Here is a 12,791-nt window from a genome sequence, read left to right on the forward strand (position 1 = left end):
CTGAGTATGTGAATTAGACTTTCTGTGTTTTTTGTTTATATAATGGGGTAATGATTGTGTGAATCTCATTGGAGGGTCAGGAATATCAGATGGGCTAATATCCCTGAAGGGTATAAATGAGCTTTCAACTAAGCAAAGCAGAGGAGATGAATGGGTTGGTCTGTATGAATCAGGGGTTGATTGTGAGACACCGTTCTGAGCTGAAATATCTGCCTAACAGAGCTTCTTTTACTGAAGGTGATTCAACTCTTGTGTGACTCCCTATCCGATCAACATTTCCTGTTATTTGGAAGATATTTATGATCTCGACATTTCTCAAATGGATCTCTTCCCCCTTGATCAACAAAGGTAAAAGCTTAAGATGAACTTCTTGGAGGGTTTCAAATTGGATCTTTATGAAGCACAAGCACCTCCTTCATGGGTTTCAGACATGGGCACAACTAAATCTTGCCATGCTAGCTCATTTGTCTCTCACAACAGAATTTTCCACCCTGATTCTAGTTGTGCTTCCAAACTCACTGATTCTGACATCAAAAGGCTCAGTTCTGCCTTAATAAGGAAGAGGGCATGGGTAGGGTGTTACTCAATTCATACTAGATTTTTTAGTCACATTGCTGATGTGACTTCCCAGTTTACTAGAGCTACTGCCTTCACCATGTTAGAAAGTACATTCCACAGAGAATGTGGAGTAGTGGGAAGTAGTGGGAAATTTTCCTGGCAAGGAGATACAGTTTGTAGGCCACTCAAACCTCCTGCATTGGAGGTGGCAATGATATCGCGTACATGCCTGAACTTTCTTACTGCTCATGAACACAGTGACATTTTTCAGGGCATAGTTATTCATGAACATTAGCCCTACATCCAAAGATATGAACCAATAAGGTGCTGGAGAAAATAGTTGCTCACATAATACAGTCAGGATACTTCATATTCAGCAATGAAATGAAGGTAATTTTCTAATGTGTATGGTTGAGTAAGTTATGAGAAATGATTGAAATATCCATGAGGGCTCATGTTTCACATACAGATTTTAATTTTGATCACAAAGTAAAAATTTAGGTTTTCAAATATGTTTTCCCATGATGCATACACATTTACAAATATAGCAGACAATATAGGTGAATTAAATTTGTATAAGTCCACTACCATAATTTATAGATATTTGTGCATTCTGCTTATACCTCTCATTTAAGCTATTTATCTTATTTATGTATTGTAAACACCAATTAATTAAACATCATTGTACACTTTGTAAACTTTATTGACTATTAATTCTAAGCATTAAATGCTTAGTTAACAAATCTGCACATTTCAGCATTTGATAGAAACAGTGAAATTGCTAATCAAAACCTCTTATAGAGGGAACTTCTGCCATAGGTATATTACTTAAATACAACTTTATGCGACAGAAAGGACAAGGTATGAGAACTTATTGCTCTGTATTCCATGACTCATTTTGTTTTCCACTGTCCCTTGTGTTCCTGATTTGACTATATATTTGTTTAATTTCATCTTCAGACTTGCCAGTGCGAAGGAGTGCATCTTCAAGAAGTTCAGTGGCCTCCTCTGCAGCCTATCAGCTTTGGTGTTTGAAATAGTCATTGCAAGTAGCCAATACTGGCGCCTGTGGGAATTCGATGACAAGTTTGTGCAATTTGTGTCCTTTGGACTGTGGGGAGCTTATTACCCTCAAGAGTTTAATGTCTCAGGGACTGTAACCAAGATTCAGGTGCACATCCCTTTCAATTCTACATGGACCATTCCACCTGAATTTCAGTATGCACAGGCCATGATAATGTGGGCTGTTTTGATGAAGCCTGCAGTTCTGATTTTCAGTGCAATCGCCATTAAGATTGGCTGCATGAAAGACCCATTTATTGAGATGCAGATATACTGCTACAAGGTTGCTGCCTTTATTTTATATGTTAGCAGCATCTTCATATTTGTTTCTGTGAGCTGGAACCACTTTGTAGATCATTGTGGCCAAAGCACTCTTGAATTTCCACCTGACTTTCCGGTTAAAAAAGAGTCCTTAATAAACAAACATTATACTGCTGTGTTCCCATCAGGGGTACTGACAGCCACCATATCAATCTTTGGTGTGATATTTTTTCTATCTGAGGTAAACTCTTTGAAACTACCAAATCAGGTGAATGCCAAGTGTGCTTCCACAGTGGCTGATCAAGAAATCTGAAGTGAAGACTCCTACATTTACAACATCTGTCGGAATGTTCCTAGAAGAAATTCCCTATTGATATACAAAACTCTTGTAGGTCTCAACTTGTTCCAAATAAAGCATCAAATTGATTCTCTTGGTCTGTCTAAATGAATTCTTCCTTTGCCTAACCTGTTTCTTTCTTTGGATATTTTCATATCCCAATCTCTGAAGGCTGTGATCATGCATTCAGATATTTCTGACAAGTAGTAGCAGGCAAAAGTAATGGTGAAATGCATGTCACAAAAACATTTATCACAGGATAAATATCAGGTGAAAGAAGGTAAGGAAGCAGACACATAAACAGAAAAGTAAACACAATTCTGTCTGGAGACCCTCTGAAACTCAGGTCTCCTGAAGGCAGAGCTGGACTTCATAGTGTTGGCTCTGCAGACAGTGTGTGCCCTTGTCATGGAGTAGGAAGACTATGCTATACACTGGACAGTCAGACATATCTTTCTGTTTGTGAATATCACAAATTGCCAAGCATTCCCAGTATGCTCTCATAGAAAATACGGTGTGCAGATCAGAGGGCTGCTTGCCCGAGTTGTATTCCATTGTCTGGAAGCAGCTTTTAAAACTGTGGAGTAAGTCCAACTAATGCATGTTCCACAGTGGTCATGCCTTATAAATATCCCCGGTACAGGGATTGCTCATGTCAAGTCCACAACCCAGTGTGTAATTTGGGATTGACAATTTAGATATACACATGTAGTATTCTCAGATTCCTTGAACCTTTCCAGCCTCTGTGAATTCCACCCTCCTAGGTTTAGATCTGCTCATTCAGATCTCGTTTCTTTCCATGCCACATTACCACAGAATCAAGATAATCTCTGCTATGTGCGCTATTAGGCTTCTCTGTAGTCACACAGCTCTGGCACTTTCTCTTCCTAGTGATACCCTCTCAGACAACAGCTTGCATATCCTAACTTAAAAAGCTGATGCTTGGATAAGAATGAGTAAATGGCTTTTGTTTTCATTGGATGAGAGCCACAGAACTTGCTTTTCCAGGGCCATTCCCACATTTCCACTTCTAGCTCTGGCCACACAACTGTTGCTCTGGAATTATCTAAGAAGTAGCTTCAGAATCCTTTCCATCTGGGATGTATTAACATTATCGTGTTTAGCTCTGGAAACAGATCTCTCGCAAGGTCTGCTTGGTGGGATCCTATGAGCCCCACCACAGCATGTCAAAGCCTAGAACTACCCATTTAGTTCCTGCACTATGTTTCCCTGATTCTTTTCCAGAACCCAGGCTGTGTAGACCACATCTACTCTTTTAGGAATAGCTCCATTTCATTGCCTATGCCAAATTTGCAACATAATTTCAACAGAAGTTTGTATGACAGCTTCATCCCCACAGTCCCAGGCATAGCTTGGTTTGCAGCTCCTCAGTTTAATTCTCCTTCAGCATCCCCCCGAGCCATGCCCACCTGTATCATCTGCACACTCCAAGTGTGGATATACAGGTCATACATCAGATTATTCTGGTGATCTTTATGTATTTTCACTGGCCAGCGTTATCCATTTACTTCCAACAGTGTCTACGAGAAAACATTTCCTGTATCATCTTTCCCTGGTCTTGTTTTCGGAAACAAGTCTGCCTGTATCATCTCCACACTGACAAATACTAGTGCAATAAGTTCAGATTATGCACCAGTTTGTATTGGTGCATACCTCCCGTGCCAGTACCCATACTCCCTGGTGTATAGTTCCAACACAGTTAAATGCACAGAACACATAACTGGCTTGCCTAGTTTACTAGTACCATCCCTCCCCACTCCCATACATTGCTCCTTTGTAGCAGATCTCACAGAATCTGTGAGATCTTCCCCTGCCGCATCTTCCACTCAGAACTAAGCCTCCTTCAACTGTCTGTCCAGCCCAAGGCCTCTCTGTAATTTCATCTATTATGCATCCAGTTTTCCTGGTGATCTCCACATAACCTCACCTGCTTTTGCCATTCCGACTCTGCCAGAAGAAGCTCCAAGGCAACTGCACCCAAATTTCCTAGTGAGTTCTGCTTGAATGCAGAACTCTTGGATCTCTCTGTACTCCCAGACCTACTTGTAGTTGCTTTCATTGCTCACCAAATTTTTCTTTTGAGTTCCTCTTAAGGTGAACTGCCAGTGCCATCCCTACACTTTGAGATCTTATCTAGTCTTGGGGCTTCAGCACTGGCTTTCCTTGGTCAGTTCTGATGGAAACAACACCACCTGGACCATCTCCATAATCCAGATTCTAACATTCTCATTTGCACAGTTCATGAAAATGTTTGCCTGATAATGGTCATCAGAAAGTTTTCCTTAGCACACAACTGCCTCCCTTACTGATGGGATGAAATAATATGAACAAAAACCACTTTGGAGGAAAAGGTTTATTTCAGCTTAGACCTTCCAACTCCAGTCAGGAACCTCAAGGCAAGATCTGACACTGAGGTCACACAGGGGAGTTGGTCACTAGTTTTAAATCCATGGGTCACAAAGCTTGCTTTTTAAAATATAACTCAATATAACCTGAACAGGTGTGATAGGAACTCTAATTTGCTGGGCTCTGAAATATCAAACATTAATCAAGAAAATGTTCCACAATCTCCATTACAGGCCAATCAGATAGAAATATATTTTTTCAGTTAAGTTTACATTCCTACAGAGGACCCTAGTTTATGTTAAGTTGACAAATTATTAATAACACCACTGAGTACTTACCAACTTCACATACATGCTTCACTACAAAGCCATAATATTTCCTTTCATGATTATCCCCTAGGTCTCAATTACTATTGTGACACTTAAAAATATATAATTGTAAAAGCCCTTCAGTTTTAAGAAATTAAAATGCTGAAAAATTTCATTTTTCTGTAAAATAATTACTCTTCAAAAGTCCATAGACTCTTATCTATTGACTCCTGTAAGACAAAAATAAAACTAAAACCAAAATCAAATTAAATACACTTAGTCTAAATGTGGAGAATAAGGGAAAAGTTTGATCAAACTAAAGTAAAAAAAAACTGTAGCAGGGTAAACCACTTAGTTTTCAATGTATGGGATTCAATCACAACCTTCTGTACTTCAAAGAGATTAGGTAACTCTGGCTCTGTCATCAAAAGCAGAAAAGGTTATCTCACTGTTTCGTCCAGGTCCACTCTAGACCTTCCACTGCCCTTGGTCATACCCTGTCCTTGCATCTCCACCACGCTGGGGTCTAAAATACAAGTGGGGCTGAACCTTTTTCAATAGCCACTCCTCAGGTTTTTTTTCAGGGCGTCTGATCTTACATAACAGTGCCAAGGCTCAGCTTCTATCCATGTCTTCTTTAATCCTTCTTCCTTCGCTGCAGGTAACATTGCTCCATCAAAAAATGGCCTCTTCTAGGACCCTAAAAGAGACATACATGGATCTCATCTACATTGGAAGTAGGAAAAGTCAAGATCTTCTGAGTAAATTGGGAGCATGTGGTTCATAGAGAGGGCCGAAGTGGGGGAGGAAGGAAGGCACAGCATCAGAGAAAACTACATATCAACAAAAACAATAAAACAAGGAAAAGAAACAGAAAAGGCCTCTGACCTCTCACAGAGTCAAACGTCAGATGCTCTCTGTACAGTAAGATCCGAAGAATCACACCCACCAGATCCACTTCCACACTCTCACAGTCAGTTCAGAACACACAGATCATGAAAGAATTTGTATGATGAGCTTTCCAGAACTTTGGACACTTTATAATCTCCACTGTTATAGTCCTGGATCCTGACAAGCAACTTTTGCTCCACTGTTGACTTCATCATTCACACAGAATACCAAATAGAACCATAAAAGAAATGGCCCCTAGCACAGAATAATTAAAATATTAAATGCACACACTGAAGAATGAGATAAGACTCTCAAGGGAAATTCTATAAGACACATATGAGTGTGTTTTATAAAACAATCAGAATAAAATCTGCTTTCTCATTGCAAATTTTAAAAATAAGAACATGGAGTCATGTGCTTCATATTCTAAAACAACATGAATGCCAACCTAAAGTACTGTACCCCCCCAAAAACCAATGTGACTATGTGCTGCAGTTATAGGAGAAATAAAAATTTAATATTATATAATTATGCCATTATTCTTCATGCCCATCAAATCAGACTCCTGGAGAAATCTGAACTGAAGACAGGAATAATAAAAACAAAGAGATTATAAAAAGAAAACAAACGTTGTTCTAAATACAGAAACTCAAAATAAGTCTAAGAAAATCATGGAAAAAAAAACAAATAACAAAATGACAGCATCAACACAGACGTTGTCATAATAACCTTAAATATTAATGACCTTATAACCCCAACCAAAAGCACATGTAAATTGAACAGGTTAAGAAAGAAAATTCATCTTAATGTTATCTACATGAAACTCATCTTACTTTCAAATATAGATGACATATTAATTAAAAGTTTGGAAAATATATTCCAAGCAAATTATATCAGGAAACAAGTAGGTGTTGATAGTTTAATGTTTAACAACATAGATTTTGAACAGAGACTAATCACAAGAGACAAAGAAGTGCTGTTGTAAGGACCAGCCTCCAATAGCTCAGGAATTGAAGAGGAATCTTGGAGTTGGCAGACAAATCCACTACTGACTTTTCTATTTGAGAGAATAAAACTTAATTCTTTGGGCAGGTGAGAGTGGAAAAAGTCAATTTCCTGGGACTGGTGAAAAAGGGAAACACACACACACACACACACACACACACACACACACACACACACACACCTCAATAGGGCAGGAGCTCACCTAGGGTGTTGATTAATGGCAAGTCTTCAGTAGGCCAGAGAAACTGAAGTGGGATGCAGAGTAGGTGAACAAATACACAGACAAACATATATATGAGACCATTTCCAAGGACCAAAGCATAATACTTCATTTTATTATTCCTTCTGTTGCTTATTATACCCTATTCTTTTTATTTCTGTTCTTATACCTTGATGTTTTTCTTATTCTATGTCTTTATTATTTCTTTTGTACAAAATCTTTCAAACAGCATAAAAATTACAATATGGTTACATTCTATTTTTGAGAGAATGATTACAATGAGTACAAGTAAAAATTTTTCCCATTTTTTACATGATTTAAGATTTACATATTACATGAGGAAAACAAAATTATTCCTATGAACCCACATAGAGCTAAACATTTATCTCATAGAGTTTTCATTGATCAGGAACCTTTCAGCCATAACTGTTTACATAAGCAGTAGATTTTTTAAATGCCAGAAAAACAGGTCACTATTTTCAGTTTTAATATTTTATAGTTCAATCCAATTATCTCAAGTAATCATCCAATTCTTTGTTTTTAGTTATATGAAGTCATTATTTAAAGCTTTGTTTTAGTTATAATGTACATTAAAACACATGAGCACATTTTCAAATATAAAAAATAAATTGAGCCGGGCGGTGGTGGCGCACGCCTTTAATCCCAGCACTTGGGAGGCAGAGGCAGATGGATCTGTGTGAGCTTGAGGCCAGCCTGGTCTACAAGAGCTAGTTTCAGGACAGGCTCCAAAGCCACAGAGAAACCCTGTCTCGAAAAACAAAAACAAAAAAAAAAATAAAAAATAAAAAAAATAAATTGAGCTAACTCTTGTGGTTTGATTGTTTTCCTTAATCATTAACCTAAGCCACAATCTTTATAGGTCCTCAACAGAAACTCATTAAGTCTTAGCTATGTGACACTTTGTTGGTCCTATTTTGTACTCATTGTATCCTCTGCTTTATCAGAGGTGGGGGCAGTACTATATCCTACCTAAACCATTAATAATCAAAATTATACTGAAACTAACATGATTATTGTATAAAATCATTACTTCAGTTAAACAGTACAGTTTAAGAGAAGATCATCTTCACAATAATCCACAGGTAAAAAAGTCCAGTATAGCAGGATATTTCCCTGACATAATCATACTACATTAAAGGCAGTGGGAATCCCTTACCCATTTTCACCATGAGAGATACCGGAGAAAAATGGCAGTAGAAAACATGTAAAGCCAGTGCAGTAACAATAAATATTCTGGAACTTAAGCCCTCGGGGGCCTTGTCTACTTGCAATTCACCTTGTATTCTGGTGAGCCAAACTCCTAAAGTTCAGTTGCTCCTTGTTGTTCCTCTAACATGCCACTGGCAATTTTAATCAAAATAACTATTACCCAAAAGACTTCACTGTTATTATTTATAAAATGGTGATCTGAGGCCATTCCCATGAGAGGCAGCACAGGTGAACCACCTGAGGTCTTGGTAGTGGTGGTAGGTGGCCTGAGTCCACAGCACTTTTTGGCAGGTGGGAGACTGCTGCTGGGGGAGAGACAGGCAGATTTGCCATGCAGAGAGAGAGAGCTGGGGTATAGAGTTTATCTAATGGGTTATAGAGAGGGAAGGGATGGGGAGAAGTAGGGAGAAGGGAGAATGGAGAGAGGCAGAAGCTATTTCTCCAGAAGAAGGGGGAAGACAGACACAGGCAGAGAGAGAGAGAGAGAGAGAGAGAGAGAGAGAGAGAGAGAGAGAGAGAGAGACAGAGACAGAGAGAGAGAGACAGAGAGAGAGAGAGACAGAGAGAGAGAGAGACAGAGAGAGCTGACTGGTGGGAGAGATTAGAGAATTTTTTGCCTCTGAAGAAATGGGGGAAGTTGGGAGTGGGCAGAGCTTGTCTTATAAAGGGACCGTGTACCCATGTGAGAGAGCAGGCCAGCAGATTATAATATGCTCATCTTTTTCTTATAATAAAATGTCAGGGTGTTAGGCATAGCAGGTTGAAAGAATTGGAACAGTAGATTTTTAAGACTGCTCCCTTTTTATTTGTGTGTTGAAGTCTTTCTTGTGGGGAGCCTGAGAAAACTGGGTACTGATCACATCCTGGGGTAGCTGGTCACTTTACTCCTGTTCAGGATTTGTAATGTGGAACAGTCTGGTGTCTTTTGGACCAGGCAAGGTGTTGGCAGAGCAGAGGACAAAGTTAAGTTTAGGAAGAAAAAAAAATTTTTCAGGACCAGGAAATTGAGAGGGGTATATATGTCATGTTTAAGGTGAATCATACAATTTGCCTCCCTGGAACTCACAAGAATCCTTTGAGTTTGTAAAACATAAGTTTTAGACACATACTTTGTATAAACAGTAGGATATTTGTGTCAGAATGACAGTGACAAATGTTTTTTAGCAATAAAGTGTATCTTTAGAGAACAACAAAAGAGAGTGCTGTTGTAGGAGGCTGCTTGTTAGTTCCAGGTTGTTCAGCCCCAAAATAACCACACAGAAACTGTATTAATTATATCACTGCTTGGCCTATTAGCTCTAGCTTCTTATTGGCTAACTCTTACTTCTTAATTTAATCCATTTCTATTAATCTGTTTATCGCCACGAGGCTGTGGCATACCCGGTACAGTTTTGACGTCTGTCTCCAGCAGGGCTATTTGGTTCCTTCTTGACTCCATCTCCTTACTCCCAGCATTCAGTTTAGTTTTCCCCACCTAGCTCTACTCTACCCTATCAGGCCAAGCCTGTTTTCTTTATAAATGAATCAATTGTATTCACAGCATACATAGGGGAATCCCACATCAAACTGGTAGTAGTAGTACTCTGCCAGAGCATTTGATTGATAATGTCAAGGCTATGAAAGGCAGCATGAGAGGAATTTGATAACTTGCATTTGTCCACTTTTATAACTTGTAGGTACACATTTTAATAACTTGCTTGCATTTATATATATTTAAACACCCTTTCTTTAGAACATGTTAAGAAGTTACACTGGCGTTCACTTTGGCAGCACATATAATAAAAATTGAAACACTACAGAGAAGTTTAGCATAGCCCCTGTGCAAAGATAACATACAAATTTGTGAAGTGTTCCATATTTTTTATTTTCCCTCATTGAATTTGCTTCTTTGTTTGGCGAAGTGGTAATGATGATACCTACATAACAGTGCTTAATCCATTAATTCAATAACTGTTCTAAGTGCCAGCTATTCAAATGCTAGGAATACAGTAATGAGCAAAAACAGAAAAAAACATTCATACACATTTATGGTCCAGTAATGAAGATTAAATGTAAATAATATAAACTCAGTGAACAGCATGTCAGATGGGGGTGAGCATATAAAGAAAGAGGAGGGCTGACTTTTGCCTTTAAATATGGCAGCTCAGAAGGTGCTATGGTTTGAAATCCATCCTAAATTCACACTTCAATATAGTGAGATTTATTGCTATGTACAATTTTTCATATATCAATTAAAAAATTACAGAGGCTGGAAAGATGGCTCAGGAGTTAGGAGCACTTGCTGCTCTTCTAGACCTCAAGAATTTGGTTCTCAGCCCCCACCTTAGGTGGATTTCAACCACTTTTAACTCCAGCTTCAGGAACTCTGTTGCCCTCATCTGGGACTATACAGGCACCCAAACATATAGAGCATGCATTTATTCAGACACATATGCATGTGTGCACCTGAGTAAAAATAAAAGTAAATATGTAATAAAATAAAAACTGTAAAAGTCAAAGCCTAAAGTGGTTATGTTTTCATCCATGTGTGGATAGGATTAGTGGCACAAGTGTTAGTGGCAACACTAACAAGGGTTAGTGGCAGAAGGAAACTGGCTATGCCTTTCCCCCTCTGCTTTCTTGCACCATGTCAGGACAGAAGCGCCATTTGGGAAGCAAAAAGTGAGGCTCTATCAAAGACTATCTGTCGGTACCTGGATCATATACTTCCCAGTTTTCAGAATTGTGGGAAAAAATTACTCTGTCATCCACAGATTCTTGGTCGTATTTTGTTATGGCAGCAGGATTATACTGAGAAGGCTTTGGTGAAAAATAACAATTTAGCCTACACTAAAGAACTGGAGTGCGACTCCTGTAACTGGCTTCTCAAAGTTGGACCAGTGTGTTGTGTGTCTGAATGTGGTGTGCACAGGGGTCAGGGTATCTGCACATAAGATGCCATTTCACATACATTAGGTTCTTCACAGCAACTTGCTGTGAATAAAGGGACAAAAATGTGATGCATGCAGAGTCCCACACAGGGAATTATAAATCTATTGACAAAGAGAACAGGCTTGCAAATAAAAACACAACATAAACAGGACGAAAGCATCTTTTACCTCAATACTGCAGAAGAATGTTATATTTCAGAGGAATTTCTATCAGTCAGTAGCCACGGTCAGCCCCTTTGTTGCCTGAAGACTTCTGCTGACTGAGTTATTACTCATTTGCAAACTAGAAGGCAACAAAGCCTTGAGATTTCAGAAAGTGCAGACCCAAGAGGAGTGTTGAGAGGGGAGGTTAGCTTTTAAGGTTGATGTCAGAGGACATGCTTCTCCCTGAGTCTTTCCTGGCAGTTGCTTCTATATTGTATATTGTGTTTATTGAACAGTATGACCAAACAGCTCTAGCATTCTGACATTCTTTTCAGTGACCTAGTGTGACTTTTTACTAAATTCTTATACAGCAAATGGCTATCAAGTTTTGTTGCAGCTCTGGTGGGATTTTAGTATCTAATAGCACAGTTCTGATGAAGGCTGAGGTGTTTTGGGGCTAGCTGGAAAAGAGGATGAAAGTTGATTAGATGTGTCTGCATGTTGGAGAGAAGAGAAGGTATCATATTAGCTCACCTTTTCAAACCTTGTGGATCTCTACATGTAGCTGCATGAGAAACTAAGCCAATGCACCCTGACTTCAAACTCTATTACAGAGCTAAAGTACTGAAAACAGCTTGGTATTGGCATAAAAACAGAGAAGTTGACCAATGGAATCAAACAGAAGACCTGGATCTTAACCCACAAACCTATGAACACCTGATTTTTGATAAATGAGCCAAAAGTACACAATGGAAGAAAAAGAGCATCTTCAACATATCTTGTTGGCATAACTGGATGTCAACCTGTAGAAGAATGAAAGTAGATCCATATCTATCACCATGCACAAAACTCAAGTCCAAATGGATTAAAGACCTCAATATTAATCTGAATACACTGAGCCTGATAGAGGAGAAAGTGGGAAGTACTCTACAACATATGGGCACAGGAGATCGTTTCCTACGTATAACCCCAGCAGCACGGACATTAAGGGCAACATTGAATAAATGGGACCTCCTGAAGCTGAGCAGCTTCTGTAAAGCAAAGGGCACTGTCGCTAAGACACAAAGGCAGCCTACTGACTGGGAAAAGATCTTCACCAACCCTGCAACTGACAAAGGTCTGATCTCTAAACTATATAAGGAACTCAAGAGACTAGACTTCAAAATGCTAATTAACCCATTTAAAAAATAGGGCTCTGAACTGAACAGAGAATTCTCAACAGAAGAAGTTCAAATGGCCAAAAGACACTTAAGGTCATGCTCAACCTCCTTAGCTACCAGGGAAAAGCAAATCAAAACAACTTTGAGATACCATCTTACACCTGTCAGATTTGCTAAAATCAAAAACACCAATGATAACCTTTGCTGGAGAGGTTGTGGGGTAAGGGGTACACTCATCCATTGCTGGTGGGAATGCACACTTGTGCAACCACTTTGGAAAGCAGTGTGGCGGTTTCTCAGGAAATTCGGGATCAACCT

The 12,791-nt window shown here is 39.0% G+C and overlaps 1 protein-coding gene and 1 non-coding gene across 2 annotated transcripts; both read left to right on the forward strand.

Moving 5' to 3' along the window:
• Positions 1 to 319: 319 nt before the first annotated feature.
• Positions 320 to 2,194, forward strand: LOC119804176. Its single transcript, XM_038315678.1, has 2 exons — positions 320 to 348; positions 1,519 to 2,194. Exons 1-2 carry the CDS (start codon positions 320 to 322, stop codon positions 2,192 to 2,194), a joined length of 705 nt encoding a protein of 234 aa, XP_038171606.1.
• Positions 2,195 to 9,993: 7,799 nt separating this feature from the next.
• On the forward strand, positions 9,994 to 10,101 carry LOC119805592. The gene has a single exon (XR_005283919.1). It is a non-coding gene; the product is annotated as a U6 spliceosomal RNA (small nuclear RNA).
• The last annotated feature ends 2,690 nt before the right edge of the window (positions 10,102 to 12,791 follow it).

This window comes from Arvicola amphibius, chromosome X (assembly GCF_903992535.2).
Source record: "Arvicola amphibius chromosome X, mArvAmp1.2, whole genome shotgun sequence".
In the NCBI taxonomy this organism is placed as follows: domain Eukaryota; kingdom Metazoa; phylum Chordata; class Mammalia; order Rodentia; family Cricetidae; genus Arvicola; species Arvicola amphibius.